Below are 21,962 nucleotides of genomic sequence, written 5' to 3' on the forward strand. Positions count from 1 at the left end.
AAACCCTGTTTCAGAAAACAAAAACAAACAAGTAAACAGGCAAATAAAAAATTAGGGATCAAACAAGGGACAGAAGAAGGTCTCTGTGGTGAGAACATAGTTCTTTATAATGGGATTAAAGCGTTAGAAACTCATGCCATTAGAAACATTTCCCAGTATCTTTTCTCCAGTTTAAGAGGTTTTTATTTTCTGCACCATCACTCAGGCATGAGACAGACACTGAGAAGTTTTTGTAAGGTTCTTACCTTGAAGAAGGTCATTGTTGAGCCATCTCTGACTGCCCCATACTCTATCTTGGTTTGTTTAGCCAGATCGTCTGCAGAATCGATGGGGGATTCCATCCTCTCTACTGTCAAGAAGGCAGCCAGGTTGGCAGTGTAGGATGAAATGATGATCAGGGTGAAAAACCACCATATTCCTCCAACTATTCTGGTCGATAGAGCCTTGGGCATCAGCTCTGATCCTGTGACAGCATCATCAGAGTGAGGATGTTAAACTGAGTCAGCAAACAGAAGGACACATACACTGGTCATTATGCTACGCAGAAGAGACTCTTCAATGACTATTTTGAATGAAGATGAAATGAATGTGTTCTCTAGAAATGGAACAAAATCCAAGTGATCCCTTCTTTAAGTCTTTAATTATTACCTCTGCTTATAACGCAAGTAGTGGGAGTTGATGGCTGGAAGTTTAGCCCCAAGATAGACTGTCTAAAATGTATTTAGTTGCTTAAATGTTAAGAGTTTATTCTCAGAATTCTGACCTTATTACTGCCTAATGCATTATTTAGAGGGACAAAGATATTCTAGGTATTTATATAACAATAAAATGCTTTAAAATGGTAACATTTTTATTTAAGGTTAAACAGTGTGAGAAACTTACAAAAGGTTACAGGTCATTCCAGTAATAACATGCAAGTTAAAAACGAAAGATTGGAAATTTTCAGATAATGTGAAATGAAGCTCAGACATGCTTCTTCATGAATCCTGTTTTGTTTCATGTTACTCTTAACTATATATATATATATATATATATATATATATATATATATATATATGTAATAGTCTTGTTTGGTTGGAATAGCGTATGTTCTTCAAAAGACTTTGTTTTGGTCCTTAGATAAAGAACTGGTTAAAAAACTGGCTGTTTTCCCAGGTGGTGAGATTTTATACGTGGTTGGAACTTCCATTTAACTAGCATTCAGGTCTCTGTTGCTTTTAAAAGGAAGCATGGAGATATGTAATATGTATTGACAAAGAAAGGTGTTCTTTCCCAAAAGATGTCCTATTGGTCAAACTGTCTGAAAAGAGTCTGGATCAACTTTGAGCTGTGGATGTCTACACCTCAGTCGAGTTGGAAGAGATCAGAAATACAAGTGACTTCACTTCAGTTGGATTGATTCATGAATGCATTTCAGTTAGTCCATTTGCCTGAAACCAGCTCTCGGTGATGTGCGTAGTATTACTTCCACGAACCTGAAATCATAGCAGAGTTTATATGCCCAGTTAAAGGGGGGAGAAGATAGCCCCCACTGAGTCTCAGAGATCTGAAAGGTTTGAGTAGAGCAGATCAGACCGGGTTTTGAGGAGTCTTTCTTTACTCTAACTGGGTGTTTTAAAACTGTGTAGCCACTAATGGTGTGAGATGTGAACAGAAATTAGGATTCACTAGTCTTCAAATGAGTGAGTTTATTCTTAGGTTTAATCTACAAGCAGACACGCGAATTGCTCTCAAAATCAAAACCAACTCAAAGCCAGGGATAAGCAGATGTAGGCTGGCAGAGTATCTGGGATTTGAATACAGAAATATTCTTTTAATACTCTTAGGGTCTCTGTGCTTGGCTCCCTTTGACGAGACAAATGGTTTCACTATCGTTTGTATGTTTGTATTCCCTTCTTTTGTTTGTTTGAATTTCAGTGTGTAACATTACAACAAGTTTGCAACCATTTCCATTATATTGCCTCCAGGGACTTAGCAGAATAATCTGTTGCTGTTGTTCTTATCTTGTGGTTTAATAGGATTTATATGCCTATGGGTGTGTGCGCTTAAAGCCCAAGGCTGCCTTGCATCTTTGTGCTTAATTGATCTAGCAGCCTTGTGGCAATGTGATATTATTTTAGGTTTTTAGTTAGCTGCCATTAAAATACCATTTATTTTATAAAATAGCCATGGGAGATAAATATCGCATTAAAGATACATTTTTTTCTTGCCTTATAAGTAGAGTTTTTTTTTTTTTTTTGCTATCGGTTCATCCTTGTGTTATTTTTATTGCATTTATGAAAATCTAGCTTTCAACTTCTCTGTATACAGACATAATTACGTACTGTATGGCAGTGGAAATGCACTTACAGATGAATAACTGACATGCAAACATAAATTTGTATTTTTGAACTTTAAAATAAGCATTTATAATTTGAGAAAAAAATTCTTGAAAGTTTAGGGGAACATGTAGCAACCTAGTGAAACTGCATATTAAACTCTCATTAGATGCTATTAATGAAATTTCTCCATGTTGCTTTGTGTTATTTTAAAATTTTTAGACCAATTCTGGGAGTTTCTTAAATCTTAATGTTATCTGATGTATTTCAACATGGCCTCCCTCAAAAAGAGATGACTTATGCATATTCAATGTCCTAGAGGATGACGTCATGAGAACGGTAATACTGGAGAGTTAAACACCGCTGGAAATACTCAGGATGAGACAGTACTTGCTGGAGTCTCTTTAGTGCCTTTTATGGCAGACATGACAGCCAATCCTGATCCAGACTTTGCTCAGGCTCTGTAGAAAAGAGAAAGTCTGATCATCACATTAAAACAGAAATGCAACAAAGTGGTTCCCAATTTAATACAATGAGAGGCTCCTGCATACCGGGGAGATGACGACAGAGGGTGTCTACCTGGTCCAACGCCATGTACCCAGGGCAGATGCACTGACCGTCATAAATGCTGTACTTGGAAATGCTTGTTGCACCTGACAAATGTTAGCCAACTTCTTCCATACAAGCAGAGTCTGGCTGGGGCTGACTGTCATGTATCCAAGGTAGTGGTAACTAATGGACACTGCATCCCACAGTTTGCTGTGGATGCTGGTAAACTCCAAAAATGTGTGAGTGAGCTTTCAAAGCTGGACATTAGGCATGTGACATTAGGCATGAAACTGCACAGGCCTGCAGCAGGCTCAGTGAAACCTGTGTGTATTTGTTTTTATTCAGTTCCTGGAGAAGGCATATTATATGAATGGGAGGAGGCCTCCTTAATTCTGAGAGTAATTGCTCATGAGATAAGTACCATGAAGAATTAAATGTGCAGGGAAAGTAAGGTATAGGTTCTAACAGGGGGTCTTACAGGATTTGTAGCTCCATCTTATGCTTTAAATTCATTCACGTGATTTCTATTAAATCTGGTTGGGTCTATACCCAGTTAATGGTCCCCACAGCACTATGTATAATTACAAAAATGTATTCATTTCTTAAATTATGTAATATTTCTATAACAAAGACCAACACACACATATATATTTGTGTTTTCTCGCTGTCTCTCTCCCTTTCCTCTCTCTGTCTGTTGGATTTACATACTATAAACATTTCAAATGATATTACAACCTAATGAAAAACCTCAGGTTGACTTCCAAATCACAAACATGGTTAATGTATATCCCAGTTGGGTTTTCTTATGCCAATTTATTTTGCAGCTTATTGTCAAATGAAAAGATATTCCAAACACAACAGCATCTGTGACTTATGACTGTCTTAAATGAATGCATTTAATCATGGAAATATTTGGTAGACCATATGCTTGAATCAAAGCTGAAGAAAAATCCAAAAAAAACCAAGATGGATGTCTTCCAAAGGTTAAAACAACTTCTTCCTCCTCCACAACAAAAACAGAAATTCTGAAATCATAGAGCAAGGTAAAATATATTACATTTCTTTGGTTTTAGTTTTATGTCTCCAACCCTTACAGTTTACTGTTGCTATGGTTACCAGTTTAAAGGAGATTGTCAAAAATTACTGGTCAGCTAAGCTGAATTTCAGGAGGGTTTGTCTGAGTGGCAATTAGGTGGATGCTCTAGATCTTGTGAGCACCTGAAGGAATCCCAAGTGAATTCAAACTCCAAGGAGTTACAATCCCACTCCATTTAAACCTTTGACTTGTGAAGTTATGGCCGAGGAGGATAAGATTGACATGTCTATCTATGGAAATGCATTCATTCAACAGACGTCTAAGGTTTTGTGATAGATAACCTACACTGATAACTTAGATTCCACCTAGGAGACACCTCACTTGACACGTTTATGAAGATGTTTCCTGAAAGGTTTTTCTGAGGAGGGTAGACCCTGAGTGTAACAGCACCACTCTATAAGCTGAGGTTGCAGATAAATAATAATGATAATCATCATCATAATAATAGTAATAATAATAACAATAATAATAATGATAATAATAATGGGAATACAAAATCTAGGGGCACAGCACTCATTGTTCTATTTGCTGACTGAAGATACAATATGAGAGTTGCCCCAAGCTCCTGTTGCCATTTATTTATTCCTCACCTGATTGGACTACACTCTTAATTATAAGTCACTACAAACCTTTTATTTCCTAAACTGCATCTGTCAGTTATTTGATTACATCAGTGAGAAAATAATAATCTAAGTTCTTTATTCTTCCCTACTTTCAGGAAACTTTATGTCCTTGTTTGAAAGAAGTGCTCTTTTCAGATACATAGCAAGGAAGTCTTGTTTAGATTCCATTTCTGTCTTTGTCTTGAGAGCTGTCTAGAAAGTCAGCTCTCATATAAAATATGATTTTGTATCCCTGGGTGTTTCTTTCTACTGTCTAGCTTCATGGTGGAGTTTACCAGCATGAAAGCCTGTCAGCAGACTGTGGGATGCAAGTGACAAAATGGGCAACCGGTGTACCTTGCTGCATGAGAGCTCCAACTCCAAACCAGAAACTATTTAGCAAAGTGAAATTGTTTTCCACCACGTCTGAGTCAGGGTTGCACGGGTGGGGGTTATACCACTCGTAGGGTGTGAACCTGCGATAGTTAACAGAGACAGTTTGTAAACATCAAATGCATACACGAAGCAGAGTAAAACCTGCCCGAGCAACGTAAAAACCCAACAACTGAGCAGGGGCAATAGACCTTGTATAGCCACTTCGAGTTCTGCGGGACTAAATGCAGAAGTTCCGGGTGAGTATTCACCATCAGCTTTCTGATTCCGGATCAAACCTGTTGGCAGCTAGGACTCCAACCCCTCACACTCCTCAGACCTATGCCTATTGAATTCTTCTGTGCTTTCATTCATTTCCATTTTACTGAGCAACTGGATAACCATAAAGAAAGGATTTCTCATCCCAAGATTTGACCCCAGCAAGGGGCAACAAGAGCAGCATGGAATGCACAGGGATTGCACGGTTGAGCTAGTATGTTGCTAGATGCTGTGAGGGTCACTGGCTCTTCTGGGACATTTATGGTTCCATGGACAGAAACGTATACAGATTCTAGTACTTTACCAATGATGCAGGAATAATAAAACCAAAATGAAAACCAAATGTGAACAAAAAGCAGGCTGGATTTGGGGCCATATATCTCTTGTTTCAAAGACACTATATAGAAATATAAACCTCAATTCTTTAATGAAAAGACAAAGTTTAAATTTGAAACAATCATTAATATACTATATTAGCATTAACTCCAAGGCTTAGAGTAGGAACTTGGAAGCTCGTGTTCTCCTTTTGATTTATTTTTAATTGAATTGTTTTCTAAATTATGCTCTGCAGTCTCATAATCACTAACTCTGGTTAGGGGTGAAATGTTCTCTGTGACATTATTATAGCTCTACTTGCAAGGGGCCATGGGTAATAAGTTTTTGGAAATACAATGAATCATTGAGGAAAATCTAAATGAAGGATTTGATTCGATTTCTTTGCCCTCAGTTTACCTCTTTATAAACTGGGGAAATCTAGATATTTAAAAGTAACATTTAAAATAATAATTTGGGGAACTGATTACAGTTTTAGTCCTTTCTGGTTTTCTTTTTGAATCAGTCTGATTATTGTAATCCAGAGGAGGTGCCATCTATAGTAATATTTTATGGAGCTACCCTACCAAGGTGTGTGTGTGTGTGTGTGTGTGTGTGTGCGCGCGCGCGCGCATGCATGTGTGCATGTGTGTTTTATTAAGACATTGCCAGATGTTCATCAAAGTAATCTGTAATAATTTAAAATGCAGTAATTCATAGCACTGAAAGCTTTGCCATTTGCTTCTGGGTCTTTTTAAGGCAAAAAGGATTGTTAGAGCACTGTTAAAATACCATAACACCAATGAGAACATAGTGATGCTCTCCAAGCCATAAGGCTTCAGCAATAAACAATAGCAGGTTGCAGATGCATCAGGGAGAACTGGGCTTAAGGTGAATATATTATCTACAGTGAAAAGCCAGACATGCTGTGAATCATGTACAAGGAACTGGGAAGATACTTTCTCTTAATGAAAAATGTTTTCTAAAGCCCTGGACACCTTCTGCAAAGTGTGCAGTGTCTTCTCATGGAGCCTTGAGGGCATTAGGATGGCAGCCTGGTCATTTATCGCACCATAACATTATCCAACACTTTCCTGTGGCTTCTCTCAAGCTGCAGGGTATACCACACAGGTTGCTGTGAGCTTATGAACATAGCTTTAATTGACAGTGCCATGCCAATACATTTTAATTATTGCTGCAACAGTATAATTAAGTTTTGAATTTATACACTCTCATAACTGTAGTAGTTTGCTGAGCTGAAAGAACGAATACCGGTATTAATGAACCTAGTAATTGAAACAGCATGCAGAGTAAAGATGTTGTTACTTAAACAATATCATCATCCCTGGTACAATAACTTTAAAATATTAATTGCAATAAATTAGGAGGATTATGTGTTCAAGAATACAGGCTTTTCAAATAGACCATAAAGCCTGCAAACTACCAGCCCCTGATATCCTGTTGTTTACTCATTAAATATACTCTGATCTGTGAGCACGCGTCCTTGGCATGCTGATTTTAGTTTCCCACCATGTTTAACACTTTAAAACTTGTGAGCAATTAATTGGCTTTTCTGTAGAGCAGAGGGAAACAGTCTAAATATCAGCACATGTCTCAGCTCTTCAGGAGACTGCTAGTTCTTTGACTCTAGGATTCAGAATGACCTGAAGCATATGAATTGAAGGGTATTAAGCAATGGCAGTCTATGCTGTAAGACACTGGCTTTTTACATCATAGAAACACACACTTGTTGTATAGGTGCACATATGTCCCTTTGAGAATCGTAAAGCCTGGTTAATATAGCCACAGTGACACAATACAGCATGTCAGCACCAGGAGGTCTAGGGAAAGAACAATATATGGTCTGCGGGAATGGCCATCTAAAATCACTATCCCAGATGACTCTCAATAGGTCAGTACTGAATGTCAGGACCATGAGAATGGGACAAGTGTATTTAGAATCTACGTGAACACTTGTATAGATGATAGTACTTTTTCATGGGCATGGTGGTGCTGCCCATCATTCCAACATTTGGGATGCTGAGACAAGAAGAATGCTTCCTGTTTGAGGCCAGTCTATCTCCACAGGAAGTTAAAGAACAGCCTGAGTTGCATAGAAAGACCTTCTTTATTTAACATTATAACAAAATGCAGCATAATGAATCTAGAGGATTTACCCATGTGAACCTCTTACTTTGGTTTAAGGTTTAGATAATGAAAATTTTACATTAAATTTAAAGTTGTGGAGGCATGGAGGCGACTGTCTATTTCTCATTGTTGACAGACACTGGTTGCTTTGAAGACAGAAAGACCAGTTGATTTCAATGGAGAAAGATATGTTTGAACTTGTCATCAATGATTGGGTTTGTAACCTTAGAATCTGCTTTCAAGGGTTCGTTCTTTTTCCTAACTCTTACTTTTTGCCAAATGCCAACTTTTAAAAATCCATTTTAGGAAGATAAATGTAAGTCACCAATGTAAGCAACATCTGTATGTGGAAACTTGGCCCAGTTCAACCTATGTTCACCATGAACCCAATTCCTTGGAGTTAAATATTTTTAGAGTCAACTGCCAAATCAAAACAGTAACACATCCATTAGTCATGCTTCACTGTCATTGTCTATGGTTTTCCTTATCTTGTTCAATTGATGTTTTAGGAATCTTTTAGGGACTTTTAGGGATCTATTTGGTGAGGGCATTAGCTTAAATGCTGGATTGGACTGTATTTTTTCACTTTAAGAAAACAAAAGGATAAATTTCACAACACAAATCTGGAAGCTTCTTTAGATCAAAGAATAACTATGAGATTAACTTGTTTTCATTTCTATGTTACCGAATTTGAGGGCAAACCACTAGGATGGAAACTAAAGTCACGCTGTATCTCACCTTATTGGTGCAGAGAGACCCAGTGATCTACTTTGTGGTCTCAGACTATGATGGGAAGAAAAGGAGAATCAGCACCTGCTTAACTGGCTGGGGCTTTGAGCTTTGAGCATCACACTTAGTGGTCCAATGGTGTAGGATTAGGATAGACTCAAAGGTGTAGATGATATGGTGTTGAGTCTGAAATACAGACTGTGGGTCACCAAGAGCTTTTAAGGAAATGGACAAAGTGTGGGAATATTCTGAATGTTACATATCCTTTCTGACATAGCCTGATGACAAATATAAGGGTAGCTAAAGTCACAGTCGAGAGGCAGTACAATAGGGTCCCTTCGGTGCATGTCCTTGTGAGGGCTTCTGAACTATGCTCACATACTGTTTTCTTCCAGGTAGCTTTGGCCAACTTCACTAGAGCAAGTAAAGGAAGTTTCCATCAGTATGACCTTGCTTGATTCATTTGTGAGCATTCTTGTTTGAAGAAACCCTGAACTCAGGATTTGAAAACTCACATTTTTATTGCTCCCTGTCTTTTTCATTGCTTAGATAGGGCTAGAGAAATAGAACGAGTCAACCCAATGTAGCCTGTTCCTCGTGAGGGGGTACTTCATTACTTTATGGCTATTCCAGGTCAATATAACTTCATCTGGGAACTGTGACAAATCTCCAAAAGGTCAATAGCTGATTAAACAATTATTTTCAAGGATTTTGTTAAATTATCTTGAACATGGTCCTTGACTGTGACATGACTGAATATTTGAAGTTGATTGTGTGTGTGTGTGTGTGTGTGTGTAGATGTGTGTGCATGTTTGTGTAAAAAGAATTTTGACCACTATTTCAAAAAACAAAATTTGAGATTTGGCAATAGCACATTTTACAAGATGTTGAGAACTCCCAGACTTTAGTCCCTTTAAAAGCTTAAATATCCACGTATCAGAAGTCACTTATTCCATTTGACTCTGCCTTGTAGATCTTCTGCATGTTTTCTGCTTGGGGTATTTTCCCAAGCATTCTTTGTAATTAAGCCGAGGAGAAGTTACCAGGCATTAAACGAAACTGGACAACTGACAATGGCAAAGAGCTACCGTGAAGAGATTTTTTTTTTTTTTTAAATAAATTCCTGGAAAGAAGACAAAAATTGATTAGGGGAAAAAATTATCAAGTTTTGTCAAAAGGTGAAAAAGACTGAAAACATAGACATGCCATTAAAAAAGTAAATTTTAAAAACATATACTTTATCTAGAGCTATCAAAGATTTAAGAGGAATAGAAAAATAGAATAGTAGTTTCATCAAAGGCATTTAGATATATGTTTTACTGAGAAGAATAAAAAGCTCTGGAAGACTTGTGGAAGGTATAATGGTTACATATAGAGGACAGAGTTTAATCTTGAAAAATAAAGCTTAAATGGAGACACTTCTGGAGCATCATAAAGCTTTTACAATGGTTTGAGGATGTAGCTAAGGGGTAGAGGCCTTGCTAAGCATGTATAAGGCCCTATACCCCATCTCCAGTACAGAAGCAATAAACCAACAATCGGCCAGTCAATCAGATAATCAATCAATCAATCAATCAATCATCAAGTAAAATTCCACACTGTAATTTCTTTTCAGTGTGACTTCCACAATTTTCTTATTTACCTTCTAATGATTTTAAAGAAGAATCTCACAAAATTTTTCAAGTGTTTTCCTCAGTCCTTAAGGGGCTCGGCATCTTTCTTTCCATGTTTTTTATTTGCTATGGTGATTCTGAGCTACCTTGTTTTTTCGTTTGGCTTATTCAATTATTCCCGAAGAAAATAACTTAAAATAATTTTCTTATTATTTTAGTAACATTTTAGCTATCCCAGTTGATCTGTTGCTTTTTTTTTTTTTGTCTTTTATTCCATGTAAAAATAAGATAAATAGTAATCTTATGCTAATTGAAGTACAGGAAAAGTTAAATTACTATAAAGGACTGTCTTCTTCCCTTAAAAATGTATCTTTATGGATAATTAGCTTTTAATGCACATAACAGCTTTCCATGGAAACCCTGAGAAAAAACTGCAACAATGAGCAAAAATAAAATTGCACATTTAAACTGTGAATTTTTGAAATCTGTGACTGCCAGACCACTGCATTGAATTCAGTATTCTCAAACTTACCTTGCAATCACAAAGAGCACACAACTGACCCCTAGGCAGGCGAGCAGCACGTACATCCAAATGTCTGGAGATAGAGGGTTGAGGAAGGAGAAGACGCCCGGGTTGGTTCCATTGGGCTTCCGGTAAAGGATGCTAATGCCCAGGGTCATGAAGGGCTTGGAGAAGTCAATGACTTTCTCCCGTACATACGTGATGGTGAGAGGGGCCACTGCCAGGTCAGCTCTCTGTAAAAGCAAGTACTAAATGGTCAGTTGCAAGTGACTAGCCTTCTCCTAATCTCAACTACAAATGCTTTTTGTGCAAGGAGCACCTAGCATGAGCTAATTTTATTTATATTATAGTATTTATTATCAAAGAGAAACCAGAAAGTATGGAGGGGTGGGGGTGAGGGTCCATGTAAGGTGCACACCCATCCCCACAGAACCCACACACTGAGAGTGTGCATGAGAGAGAGAGAGAGAGAGAGAGAGAGAGAGAGAGAGAGAGAGAGAGAAACAGAAACACACACACACCACATACAAACACACACAGAAGGTATTGTCAACACATAAACTAAAATTATCAGATAATGTCTTTACCAAGGGCATGTTAGAGAAGGGAGGAAGGAACACCTTGGTCTAATATAAGGTGACAAAGTGAGATTTTTCTCTGAGTCCCGAGTCTCAGGTCCTAGAATTTTTGATTTAATTGGAAGCCTCTCAAGCTTACTCATTGGCGTAAAGGGTGAATATATAAAGTTTAACCCGCAACTTTTATTTTTCTCCAACCCTCTAGACTGAGCAAAGTTCATTTTGCTTTTAAGAAATATTTATGTGGTGTGTGTGTGTGTGTGTGTGTGTGTGTGTGTCTGTGTCTAAAGACCTGGAATACCAAAAACCTTTCTTCCAAAATGGAATCAACTGTTTTTTTCCTCCTTTTACTTCTTCCCTCAGAGCGTTTTTCAGTCATGTGTGGTTTTTGCTTACGTGGTCTATGAGCTCTTTAACCATTCCATTCCATTCCCCCTTGTCATTCTGGGCTCCATATTTGCCGTCAGGAACCAGTTTAACATCATAAAGGAAACCCAGGATACTTGACAGTTCTTTCAGCAGATCCAGGCAGTATCCCTCAAATCTGTCATTTCCGTAGAGGGGCTTATCGGATTTCCTGTACATCACGTAGGGCTCTTCCTGAGCGAAACAAACCGGGTATGGAAGCTCCGTTATCACGAAAAGGAAAGAGTTCTGTCAGTGCCTGAAGACATGTAACATTTGAAGTTGATTTTTAAGAGTGGAAGGGATTGAAGTCAGCTGTTTCTGACTAAACTTGCCCGCCATTGTTACAAAAGCCTTCATGTCATGTGTTTGTCTTTCTTTCCTGCCGTTTTAGATGACAGCTTTCTCTTTCACTGTGGTGCTAGGGGAGGGGATTAGTGGATGACGTGACAGAGTCATAGTTAGGTTCAAAGTCTGAATCTGAGACGATAGATAGAAACTCTCAGAAGATGCTTGGCTCCCATGTGCCTCCTTAAGATAGGACCGTATCTGGGCTTCTATTGTAGGAGTCCACTTGCCTTAGATTTTGGCCTAAGACTGTCTATTTATAAAAGAGAAATGAAGACCAGCAAATATAAGTCTTTCATTTTTCAAATATCACATATGCTAAATATTCTGATTTTTCTGCTTCCTTAGGAAAATGTAATTTGCATTTGACAAGAACTTTTTCTTTTTAATGCACTTTACCATTTCACACTGAGGAGGTTTTTTTTTTTTTTTTTTTTTCATCTTTAAAGGTTTATTTTTTTCATTACTTCATTTATTCGCTTTACCTCCCGACCTCAGCTACCACCCCTTCTTCTCCTCCCAGTCCCATCCTTAAGCATTTATTTCAATTTCAGTTGTACTTGCTCTGCATACTGGTTGGCTATTTCCAGCGTTTCTTCTTTTTTCAGCCTTACAGTCTTATTTGAAGTCACCTTGGACCTCAAATATGACAATGCTTCCCTAGACACTTACACATAATCCTTTAATCTGGTGAGTAATAATGGCTGCCTTTCTACCACACATCTCTAAAGTTACTAATTCTCCTCTGAGTTCGCTTTCTTTTGTACCATTACAATAATTACTCTACTGATGAGATGCCCCACGTGTGTAGGTTCCTCCTCTAGCAAACTGACAGTTGGATCAAGCCAATGCAATAGAAAGTTATTGCCCAGAGTGGCATATGCATGTTTAATCCTGGCACTGGGGAGGCAGAGGCAGGTTTATCTCTGTGAGTTTGAGACCAGCCTGGGCTAAATAGGGGAGTTCCAGTGCAGCCTGTTCTACATAATGAACTTTGTCAAAAACAAAAAGTAAAAGAAGACACTTCTCCCCTCGCCCCCCAAAAAAGTGCAGCAAAGTGACGGCCAGAAGAAAGTGCAAATAAAAATCAGGTTTACTTTGGATGAATAAGTCTAACAAAGCGGCTTCAAAGACAAATAGCTGAGTGTTACACAGTGAATGAAATAAAGCGTAGCTGGACATAAGATCACGATTGCAGTGGGACACAAGGATTTTGGGTCAGTTGATACAAGGATTCTTTCCAGATGAGCCAATGGAGACGAGCCAACGGAAGGAGGAATAGAGACAGTGCAGTGTTTTGAGACCTGTTATACCTGGACACTAGGAAGATCCAGGGTAGAGACAAAGAGGTGGGAGGTGTTGCCACAGTCCAGGGAAGCTGGAGCCTAGGTGTAGGGCAGCGGACAATGCAGGGAATGTGCTTATGGAAAGACTTGAACAAAACCGTTGATGGGCAGTTCAGGGGTCACAGGAAACAATGTCACTGGCTTCCCCGCTGAATCACCTTCCCTGGTCTTTTTCTAAAGTCAAACCAACCAGCAGTTCAGGAGGCAGAGAACAGAAGTGGCCCAGGATGGGCGGAGCGAGGGAAGAATGAAGCTGGGATTCTACGTGGAGAGGTTTCAAGTGCTTATATTTCATTCTTTTAAGCACATACGAATGTATGCATGTATGCTTTTAGCTCCCTGGTTTAAAAAATAGACATATGCAGAAAGCCTCGCCAGGCTGGAAAAGACAGTGAACGGATCCTTTTAAGTCTAGTGTGGGAGTGTGGATACAAGGCTAGAACTTTATAGCTTACCAGAATAGTGGTGACAATGAGCGTTCGGTTAGCCAGCGAATCCGTGATATTGTTGGACCTGTCTCTATTGCCATCCGTCATGTTCAGCCCACTGTTGGAGTTCCAAATCCCAATCTGCACAGAACACAGGATGTTAGAGGCTGCCTGTTGCCTGCAACAGCACTTAGATTAAACAGAGGGCCCGCTATACCAGTAATGGGACCAACGCTTACACCCTGGGACACAAACAAGTACCTCAGAGTAGAGACTACTTGATGGAGGAGAGTTATGCCATACAATGATGAGGGTGTAGAATCCTAAATCTGAGCTAATTAAGGCAGGTGCAGGAGGCATTTTATCTTATTTTTATTAATCTATTATTGTTGTTGTTGTTGTTTTGAGACAGTGTTTCTCTGTGATGTCCTGGCCAGAACTGGCTTTGAAGACCAGGTTGGCCTTGAACTCAGAGACCCACCTGCCTCTGCCTCCCAAGTTCTGGGGTTAACGATGTATACCACAACAGCTTGGAATGTTTCCTTTTAATTATTAAGCTACTTGTTGTTTTTTTTAAATTAAATATAAGGAGTAAGTGATTATGAAATTTTCCCTCTGCAGTGTGTTTGTTGAACACCTATTTCCATGTTTCAAGTACAGCTGTGGGCATTGGAGGACACAGTACACAGCAGCAGACAAACACTTCTGCCCTTGTTACATTCTGCTGACATCAGACATCACGCCACCAAAGGGTCAACACTTTTTTTTAAGGGTCCTTTAAAATGCATGATTGCTGGGATGGAAAGAGAAGGGTGGGTGTTGGAGGGACTTGGGATTAGAAAAGGAAAGACAGATGGGAGAAACTAAATAGATGAACTACATAGATGGCAAATTTCAGGACCCATCCTCACTGAGGAACTGATGCTGAGAAGGGGTACCTCTTACGCATTTCAGTAGAACCTAGTGCACACGTCTGCCCAAACACTCTATGTCTTTTGTAATTATTACTTGCTTATCTGTCTTTTGTGTACTCTTGATCATCAATTATCCCAGTAAAAACTTTTATTGTTCATTGATGTGTGTGTGTGTGTGTGTGTGTGTATCAGAGAGTCAGTGGTGATTATTGGTATTCAATAGACTCAAAAAAATGATGGTCTGCCAGAGCCTGACAAATACAGATGTGGATGCTCACAGAGCATGGGGTCCCCAATGGAGGAGTTAGAAAAAGGACTGAAGGAGCTGAAGGGGATTGCAACCCCATAGGAAGAACAACAATAACAACCAACCAAACCCCTCAGAACTCCCAGGGACTAAACCACCAACCAAAGAGTACACATGAAGAGACCCATGGCTCCAGCTGCATATGTAGCAGAGGATGGCCTCATCTGGCATCAATGGGAAGAGAGGCCCTTGGTCCTGTGAAGGCTGGATACCCCAGTGTAGTGGAACATCAGGGTGGTGAGGTGGGAATGGGTGTGTCAGGGGAGCATCTTCATAGAAGCAGGGGGAGGAAGATGGGATAGGGGTTGTAGAGGGGAAATTGGGAAAGGGGATAACATTTGAAATGTAAATAAATAAAATATCCAATAAGAATATGATGGTCTTCAATTTCTTCGGTGGTCTGGTTACTGCTAATGTGGTTGGCCCTATTAAATACACATTGATCATTCCTGATGCCCCAAATCCAAGTTGTCCAGAATCACCTGACCTAAGTAGATGTGTCAGAGTCAAAACAGAGGTGCTGAATAACAATGTATAAGACTATTTTCCAGCTTTCTGTGTAAGGTGTGTGTGTGAAATTTTGCACACACAAGTGACATGAAAGCTGAGATGATTTTGGAAGAGATAAGGAACCATTGGGAGAGGACGGCAACATAGTGGGAGATGCGAACGAAGTTACAAACATGTATACACATTTGAAATGTTACAGTGAGGCCCATTGTTTTGTATGCTACGTCAAAGAATTAATACAAACTTAAATTTAAATTGTCAACTCTTTAAACAGTATATGTATGCAATGTAATCAAATTTCTAGTTAGACTTGAGTCCCACCCTTAGAGACAAATGAAAAATCTCAAAATTAAAAATAAAGTCAAGACTTCTGTTCTCAAGAAATTATAACTCAGTCATTCTGGATTTCTGACAGGGTTGAATACCTATAATCTCATAGCCAATCCTGGCTATTTACTTTGAGAGAAAAGATTTGAGAGGATGGTTCTCAGCTGACATTCATTCTAAAGCCAAGGAAAAAAGCCAGGTTCAGAACTAAGTCTTTTAGTTAGGAGAGATGACAGAGGTTCTGCTTAGTCAACAAAATGATGGGCTGGGTATTAGGTCTATCTTGTACCTTACTGACACAAATTGGTATAGTTATTCTCTAATTGTATTTTGAGAGAAAAGTTTTATTTTAACAGGAAAGGTGATATGTAGAAGGAGTTAAGGTGGGAGAAGTACTGAGAGGAAGAGGAGGAGTAAGGAGAGGAGGAGGAGAAGGAAAGGAGGAGCTAGGTGAGGAGAGAGAGAAAGGGGGGGGGGAGGGACATGGAGGCAGATCGTCATATGTTTCTGCCAGTCAAAGGTAGTTGATATATTTAGGTTGGGTATTGGGTTACACTTCTGATTGATATTGAGCACTACCAAACTTATAAAGCCTTTGGTTAACATTAAAAAAATTGTATAAAAGCACAAAGGAGAAGGGGGCATGGGATAGGGGTTTTCTAGGGAGGAGAAATGGGGAAAGGGGATGGCATCTGAAATGTAAATAAAATATCCAACAAAAAATAAATTAAAAATAAAGAAATTCTGCCAAGGGATACTAACCTCATAAATTGATTTGCTTAGCATCTGGGGAGACCTAGGAAAGAGCTTTGAAAATTGAGCTATTCGGTCCAGCCCTGGACTCATTCATTGCCAGACTCTAGATAAGGAGTGTGTTTCAAAGCCAGATGGAAATAGGTAGACAGAGGCTGTGACCTTAAACAGGATGTGACTATTCTGACTTCCTCTCTGTATACTATAGGGGTGCTAAGAAGATCAAATGAGATGGCAGATGAGGAAGTGCTTGTGTATGATAAGAGGTGCACGGATAATCATGCAAGACATATAAGTCACGTTCACAGCAGTTTCTTCAAGCTGACTGTAGGGAAATAATATGAAATTGCTAGTGACTTTTTATTTTAATTCAGAGACCTTAAAATGCGCTATAAAAATCAGGGACATCTATGGCTCTAGCATTTAAACAAATTCACATGGGTAGGGGAGATCTGTGCTTGATATCCAAATCCTTTGGTTTATATCTTATATATAACTTAGTAGTTTGCCAACTATGTGACCTTGGACAGTGGATGAGACCTTCGGTGCCTCAGTTCGCTCACCAGCAAAGTGGAGAGGGAAAATGCTTCTAAAATTATTTTTAAAGATTTATTTTTATTTGCGTGTACATGTGTCTCTATGAATGCATACAGTGTGTGGGGGGAATGGTGCCTTCTGGGACCAGAAGAGGGAGTCAGATTCCCTTCAAGGTGGACTTCTAGGGAGTCATGAGCATCTTCATGTGGATGTTGGGAGTAGAGGAACTCCAGTCCTCTGGAAGACCAGCAAGTGCTCTGAAACCACTGAGGCATCTCCCTAGTCCAAAAGTACCTTTTAAAAAAACAATTAAAAAGTTTACCCTATGTGCGTATTACACATCCTCCCCACCTGGGTTTGCTTTGATTGACTCCCTAACATGAGCAGTGTTAACCAGTCAGGTATCTTCTTAGAGATGTACGTTCTTTGAGTAAATTTCTAAGAAGTACAATGCATTCACATATACAGACACACACACAGACACACACACACAGACACACACACAGATACACACACACACACACACACACACACACACACACACACACACACACACACTATTTCTCTCCTCCATACTAATCAGGGTTAATTTGTTGAAGAAAAAAAGAGACTAATGGCAGTGAACAGAGCACTGGGTAGAGCAACTGCTTGCAGAGGATACCAGAAGCAAGATGGGATCTGGGCCAGCACCCTTGGGAACCCTTCCGAACTTTCAGGGCTTCTTGTGATGTGGTGTGTAGTCTCTCTGTTGACGGGAGAGCCTCTGTTTGCTTTTGTGAGCCGTACGCTTGGGAAGTTGGACTTAATTTCTTTAACCTTCCCTCTTCCAATGTTTTTTCAGGCAGAACCCTGGCTTCTAGCCAATGTTTTAGCCATCGAGTTCAACGTGTTGGTCCATTTGTTCTTATCCAAAGCTCCACTCTAGGTTGTATTGTGTGTGAAGATTATGTATAAGGTGAGCCCTGGGCATAATCTCAATTAAACACTGACATAGGCACTTAGAAGTACAGAATTAAGTTCTTAATCAAGTATTAGAGAATGTGCTTGTGACTGTTGCTATTTTTAAAGGCAGGATGTATTTTATCTCTTACTCTACTTTAAACGTTAAGTGTGTGTTTAAATATTTTTATCTTTAAAAAAACGGTATTATTGAATGCTACTGTAACATTCTTTTCGAAAATAAGACTTTAGACTATAGACAAATGTTCTCTCCTGCTTTATTCCCATCTCTTCATCGTCCCATCAGAAAAAGAGTGGTAAGTAGGGTGCAGAGAGACCATTGCTACTGTCCTGCACTCGGATACCTCTCAAAGTCCCGAGAGCACAGATCTTCCTCTATAAAACAAGGCAGAGGAGATAATCTTCCTGACAGCTTTCCAGCAAAAGTTGTTACAATAAAACCAAAACCAGTACGAGAGTCAAGGAAAGGTCAGGCTTTGCCTTGGCTTTACTTCTTAATTGAAATAGATGGACATGTCAGCAAGCCAGTGTCTCTGGTGAGGTGGGACTTTGTGATGTGCTGATGTGTGCTTGCTGGACAAAGCTGTGCAGTTAACCAGATGCCCGGATGTTGGCTTTATGGTCTTGCTCTGCAACCAGGGAGGAGTGACTCTAGGAAGCAGCACATCAATTTTCAGACTGTGAAGCAAAAGCCTTCTTTCCTTGCCTAAATTGGCATGAGGGAAGTAGCCATTTGGTATCTGGGAAGTATTTATGAATGAATGTCCAGAGACTATTATTCAGACTTTTAAAAAGTGACAAAATAGGCCATTTAAGAGAGAGTCATTAGGATCTATTTTCCAAACCTAGAGTCTCAGAAACATAAAATCTAAAATGGCTGAGTGCATACAACCAGGCATGTATAAGAAACAAAGTAACGGGAGGGGGGCGGATTTCTGTTTCCTGTACCTTGAGCCTCCTCAGTGCACAGGGTATCTGATAAAGATTACCACCCTCTCTCCTGGAATGAGTTTCAGGTGAGCTATCTGGTAATTTGAATGAAGTTCTGATGCTGAGGAGGGTCTTAAACTGTGACTATGCTGGAGTAAACTCTTGAAGACAGAATCTTCTTGGGGAAGTGTATCCTGTTGGGCATGAGTGAGTCCCTGGGCTGTAGCCTCATTCCTGAGCATCGTAGGTGACATAAGCAAGGAAGGATTAGTAGAAAGAATGAGGAAGAGAGGCATGGGTTAGCAAGGCCCAGATGTTCTATCCTGTGCTGCCTGGATGGCTGCCCCTTTCCCTTGAGGCTAATTTCGGAGCCTGAACTCTATGCTCTAGAGTATTCAGTTTGAATTAATTCAGCATTGCATAATGTGCTGGGAGTATCAAGTTCAAATAAGCTGCTTTCCAAGTGCCAGGTAAGTGAGGAAACTTGTTCATCTCCGGTTCATCAATAAAACAGTATATATATATATATATATACATACATATACATATATATATATATATATATATATATATATATCAGCATATATATACACATATATACATATAGCATATATATGTGTGTGTACATATATATGTATGTATATGCTATAATATATATATTAAAAGAAGGACATTTCTGAGCTACTCTGCTGAGTTCTTTTAAGGGGATGATGAGATTATTCTTTGGACCACTAGTAGAAACTGTTTATAATTTCTGTGCCTTGGCCAATCATTTGAAAGGCAGAAGCAAGCCCAACAGACTGTTCAGGCTGAGTGACCTGAAGTAACTTATAGTCCATCCATCAATCAAAAGAAATTTTAGCAACTGGTTTTAAGTAGAGTGTGTGTGTGTGTGTGTGTGTGTGTGTGTGAGAGAGAGAGAGAGAGAGAGAGAGAGAGAGAGAGAGAGAGAGAGAGAGAGAGGAGTGAGGAGAAAGGCTGATGGCAGTGTGACGTTTGCCTGCCTGTCACTGGGACACTTTCCTCAAGCCTTTCTGGTGATGAACATCTGCTTATGTAAATTTATGCACAGTCACTGAAACATGATCCTGTATAATAAACTATGAAATAGTGGGTGCTAAAATTTACAAGATAATCTCATTTCCCTTCAAAAGTTTTCCGTTGATTTGTCCTCTAGAAACCAGTTCTAGAGTAAATGTCAAGACAGTATGCTCTGATAAAGCAAAGACAGCTCGTGAGCAAGGGGAGTTTCTGAAAATGGCCCACACTTCACAGTTGGGTGGCACTGAGAAAAGTGTCCTTGCCTTCAGAGGCCTGAGCCTATCTGACTAGTCTGATGGATCAAACCCGTTGTTTTCATTCCCCTTAGGGGAAATATTTAGAGGTTTGGGAAGATCTATAAATGGGCTGCTGTCTGTGTTACCTCCTCGCAGTCTCCATGGACACTGATCCTGTCCAGTGGAGAAGCTAATGTAGGGGGAAAGAAATATTTACCCACCCACCACTCATTAGCCCATCGAATGTCTACTTTCAATTCCTGATGATGCTGAGGGTGAACACACTCTGTCTCCCTGCCCCCTCCCTTCTATGGAGTCTGCATGCAGAGTAATCTGCATGCAGCTGGTAAGCCCCTGCCCTGGTAAGACTGGCAGAGGGCAACCACCCCACCCCAAGTGTCCTGCAGTTGTTATCAGGGTACAAACCTTCTTCCACACTTTATACAAGTGCTTAGACACTTCACCAGAGGCCTGGGGTTTCAGAAGGAAAAATAAAAACAGACTTAATTAAAATGCAGCAGGGAACCATGACGTATATAGTCTGCGTGACACTCTTCACCTCTTGTTTGGGGTTTTTGCACTTTAATTCATATAAAGACCAAAAATAGGTATGACAAGGAAATGAAAGGGGCGGGCTGGGTGTCACAGAAGTTACGTGCTCCTTTTACACAGCATAAAGTAAATTAAAGTGCTTTTGAATGTTCACAGGTATGCGGCAGGGGTAGAGGATATTCACCATACTTTAAAAGAACTGTTAAAAGAATTTATGGTTAAATCAGTCGTTCATCACACACATACATACACACATTTCCTAAGCTACACAGAGAAACATGCTGAATGATGCATCTTTGATTATGAGTTTGCGGAAAGTAGAAGGTTGGGTGCAAAGGATGGATGGACTTTTGATAATGGTTCGCCTGTGAGCCCCAAGAAGCTGGCATGGGAAGTGTGGGCATGTCTTCCCTTGGATCCCGAGGGACATGTTAGCTTTTCCCACTGCCTTCAAGACTCAACCAGCAATCTCAGGAACTGAGGCCAAGTCACCTGAAGAAAAAAGGTGTTGCAAAGGTTGAAGAGATAAGAAGCAAGTAGAAAATACTTTCATCTATTTTGACTTTGCTTTTGATGGGAAAACAGCAATTCAATGTGCATAATCTCAATGTGCATATAAATAGCTCTGGGGATTCTGACTAGTTTATCACCTGTGTGAGCCAAGGACAGGCATTTCCTTAGCAGCTTTACTATGATCATGCTACACACTCAGAGGAGCCAAAACGGCAAAAGGAGAGGGCCTAGAGAAACAGATACGCTTTTAAGTAACTATAAGCTTTTAAGTTACAATAAACATTCTTCTCTGTTCCCTCTGGCCCAAGTCCCATACACAGTTATGGAGACAGGTAGCTGTTTTGTTCCGTTAAACCAGCAGAGGAAGCAGTGGAGCAATGCTCAAACCAGGAAGAAGGAGAATAAGCAGCGTTTTTGAAATAGAAAACCCACATACATGTGGACTCTCAAAGCTGTGAGCTAACTGTTGTTCTCAAACATCTTAACACCTGTGATCGCCTTCAACATCTAGATTAATTGATCTTTTTTTTGAATTAATGGTGTTTAAGGATAGGGTGTGCAGGAAGAGGGCAGTTATAATCTGCCAAGGGAGAAAAATGTGTCCCAGTAAACGGAACCAATGAAACAGATAAGGAAATGTTACCTTGCATTAAAAGTAAAAACCAACCATTTGAAGTTAAGCAAGAAATTAGCTGTTTCAAAGTGCTCTTTTATATTGAGTGCCACATTTTGTGCG

At 39.6% G+C, this 21,962-nt stretch overlaps 1 protein-coding gene across 1 annotated transcript in view; it reads right to left on the reverse strand.

The window, feature by feature from the left end:
- The window catches only part of Grik1 (glutamate ionotropic receptor kainate type subunit 1), a 366,793-nt gene that overhangs the window by 38,729 nt on the left and 306,102 nt on the right, over positions 1-21,962 (reverse strand). Inside the window, 6 exon segments of the mRNA XM_076943118.1 lie at positions 246-463; positions 4,923-5,041; positions 10,551-10,774; positions 11,516-11,719; positions 13,674-13,787; positions 20,588-20,632. Coding sequence (XP_076799233.1) covers positions 246-463; positions 4,923-5,041; positions 10,551-10,774; positions 11,516-11,719; positions 13,674-13,787; positions 20,588-20,632 — 924 coding nt within the window.

Source organism: Arvicanthis niloticus, chromosome 12 (assembly GCF_011762505.2).
Source record: "Arvicanthis niloticus isolate mArvNil1 chromosome 12, mArvNil1.pat.X, whole genome shotgun sequence".
Classification (NCBI taxonomy): Eukaryota; Metazoa; Chordata; class Mammalia; order Rodentia; family Muridae; genus Arvicanthis; species Arvicanthis niloticus.